At 41.8% G+C, this 3,277-nt stretch overlaps 1 protein-coding gene across 4 annotated transcripts in view; it reads right to left on the bottom strand.

Annotated features, from left to right (window-relative positions):
* The window catches only part of SRSF10 (serine/arginine-rich splicing factor 10), a 12,675-nt gene extending 9,699 nt beyond the window's left edge, over positions 1–2,976 (bottom strand). For 2 of the 4 annotated variants that reach the window (XM_015427510.1, XM_015427509.1), the window contains exon 1: positions 2,845–2,976. In XM_015427510.1, the coding sequence (XP_015282996.1) occupies positions 2,845–2,915 (71 nt within the window). In that variant the 5' untranslated portion in view covers positions 2,916–2,976. The remainder of the gene's footprint in view (positions 1–2,844) is intronic. The other 2 variants (XM_015427513.1, XM_015427512.1) reach the window with 1 other exon arrangement.
* Between the last annotated feature and the right edge of the window lie 301 nt (positions 2,977–3,277).

Here is a 3,277-nt window from a genome sequence, read left to right as displayed (position 1 = left end):
AAAAAGCGATAGATTTCTGGTCAAAAATTCATTGTGAAATGCAGAAAATGTTTAATTGTCGTTTTAAAAAAGAACCAGAGATTTTATTGCTAGGATTGAAAATGGAAGAGTTAAATATACAAAAAAACCCTATGTTCTGGTACCTGATAACAACGGCGAGAATGGTGTATGCACAATGCTGGAAACAAGAGAAAACGCCCGAGATCTCAGACTGGATACAAAAAGTGTTATTTATGGTGGAAATGGACAAAATAACAAGAAAGTTGAGTAACAAAGATGATCAAGAATTTTTTGAAGACTGGAAAGATTTTAAAGACTATCTAGAGGAAAACTGGGACGTTAAACACAATTTATTGTATTTAGAACAATATTGATAGAAATGTTATCTTTAACATTTAAGCAATTTAAAATGTTTAAGCAAATATAAGTATTTAAAGGGAAAAAGGGTCGAGCACTGCGGGAAGCCACTAGTAAGGGAGGGGGAAAAGGGAAATATGGGTATTGGATAAGTGAAAGCCAATGTTAAATGTGATATTATATCCAAAAAATAAAAGTTTTGTACAAAAAAAAAAAAAAAAGGAAAAGACTGGAGGAGGAACAGAACTATTCTAATAGATCCCAAGTAATTATTTAAAGAAGCAGTTCTGAATGTGTGGGCTTGTACTCAGACATGACTCTCTTGCAAGGAGGTTGCAAGATCAGGAAGAAAAAGGGAAAATAAGATGAGCTGTGAGAAAGAAACTAATGGACATTTGTGATTACCTCTGCATAATGTGTGAAGCTGCTACATAATACAACCTACTGATCAGTAATGATGTAATATACATACCAAACATGAAAAATAAAATATAGGCTTGTTAACTGATGTGAGACCTCCACATTTTATACTGGGCAGGGGGAAGTGGCATGAACTTACTTTGCAATTGGGGGCCAAAAAGCACAGTAAGTTTAGAAGTGAGTCCCACTTCAAAAAGTTTACTGCTATAAAGCCTCTCAACTTATCACCCTGAGAGAACTGAGAGAAGAGATCATGCAAAATAGAGAGACTGCAACAATACACAGAGGAAGTAAATAGGAAACAGAATGTAAAGCAACAGACATGAAAAGAGTGGAAGTGAAGACAAGACAAAGAATAACATTAGTAATATATATTTAAAAACAGAATGGAAAATTTGTTGGTAGGGATACATTCAAAATTGAGAGATAATGGAAGCCTGGAGGCAAAGGGGTGGGAGAAAATAATTGCTCAGGTAGGGAGCAAAATCAATCAGTGGACATAGAAAATAAAAAAGACTGTTCTTCATGCAAATACTTAACTGCTGGTTTAACCCAAATGTGATCTTTTAGCATGCCTTTTTCAAGTCTAGTTTTATTAAACAAAATGTTTGGATTAATTTTAAAACACAATTCCAATGGCATGTTAAAGACTAAGGCTCACCTCCAACCACTGACAAGCAAAATCAGATTAGCAACTGGGAGTGATCTTCACCTACTTTGATTGGATCAGTTACCATTTTGATTGGATCCTGGTTTACATTTTTAAGTGTACCTGGCCTAATAGACACTTCACATGTCTGATAAAGTGAACTCTGACTCAACGAGACTTACACTGCAATACATTTGGTTAAGCCTTCGAAGTGCTACTGTACTCCTCTTTTATTTTGCTATTATAAACACATGTACCATTCATGCTTCTATTTACCCTGTTACATTAACTTGTGGAATTCACCACACTGGGACATTGTGATGACCACTAGCCTAGGTTATTTTAAAAGGGAGTTAGTCAAACTCATAGAGATTATGTTCAACAACAATTACTAAAAGGAGCCTCCACATCCAGAGACAGTCAGCCTCTAATCCAAGTGTTTTGGAGGCATTATCAAAGCCTTGGCATCTACACCCTATTTGCTGGCCCTCCACAGCAAATGGTTGGACAATGAGTGAAACAGGTCTAGATGAACTACTGGTCTGAGCCAGCAAAGAACACAACCCATGCTATTCCTATATTAGGACAGCCCAACCATACACAGCCATCGTTGTGTCGTGGAATGCTGGACTGGGCTTGGGGAGACCAAGGTTAAAATCCCAACTTTACCATGGAAGTCTGCTCCATGATCTCAGACCAGTTACATATACACACTCAGACTAACCTATCTAACAGGGTTTTTGTAAAGGCAAATAGGAGAAGAGAATGATGAAAGCCACCTATGGACTCCATTGGAGGGCCCAGTAAAGTATAAAATGAGATAAATAAAGTCTAAAAAATTAAAATGAGGTAAATAAACAGTGTGCAAACTTTCGAGTTCCCCAGATCTCACAAAATTAAAAAAATAAAGAAAAACATATTTTAAGCTCTCCTTTTTGCACTTTAGGATATCAAGATGGCCTCCTAATGTGAACGAGTTTCATAACATATTCTCTTAATTATCTCGATGCTCAACAGATATCTTTGAAAGCTTTTCCACTGCCAAAAGTCGAAGTTTAAAAGACAAAATTGAAGCACACATCAAAGCTGCGAAGCTGTGGATGTTTGCTTGGAAGTAATACTGAAAAAGGAGAAAGGATGCGTGAGGATCGCGCGGGAAGTGAACTATAACTTTTCTCCCCCCACCCCCGGAGATGAAAAATGGGGGCAAGTGGCGGGAAGGCCTCGTATAACGTCGCCTATTCGGTTCTTGGGGAAGCTGGGCCCGGCGAGCACGCTAAAGCCTAGACCGAGTGCGCCACCCCCACATCGCCACTTGCGCGGGCGCCATGTAGGCCAAAGCCACTGGGATAGCCCGTTCCCCTCCCCCCACCAGTCCACCCACTTTCCCTCCCGTTCCGGCCCCCCTCCTCACTTACACACACCTGGTGTCGTCCGCCACGTTCCGCACGAACAGCGAGGTATTGGGAGGCCTCAAGTAGCGAGACATGGCGCTCGTGTAGGTGGCCGGCCCCGTGTGTGAGTGGAGGGAAGAAAACTACGAAGGCGGGGAAAGGGGAGCGGCTCCTTCTGACGGGGGGAGGCGGAAAAAACGCCGCGAGCCCAACCGCCTTACGGAGGCGTCTCGCGAGACTTGAGAATTGGCTCCAACTCCTTGTCAGCGATATCTCGCGAGACTTGCCTGCTCCAACAGCGCGCTTTGAGCTCAACCGCCTTCTTGGAGACATCTCGCGAGACTTGGTGCTTCGGTGGTGGTTGAGGAGACCCCGTTCGTTCACAATAGGAGAGTGGGAAGGGAATGTGGCGGGGTTTGTGTGTTCCACCGGCCGCGATGAAGTCACAATAGGTGGG

This window comes from Gekko japonicus, unplaced genomic scaffold, assembly GCF_001447785.1.
Source record: "Gekko japonicus isolate JY-2015 unplaced genomic scaffold, Gekko_japonicus_V1.1 scaffold4048, whole genome shotgun sequence".
Classification (NCBI taxonomy): Eukaryota; Metazoa; Chordata; class Lepidosauria; order Squamata; family Gekkonidae; genus Gekko; species Gekko japonicus.
Note: the sequence above shows the minus strand (reverse complement) of the source record. Positions and strands in the feature narration are given on the sequence as shown.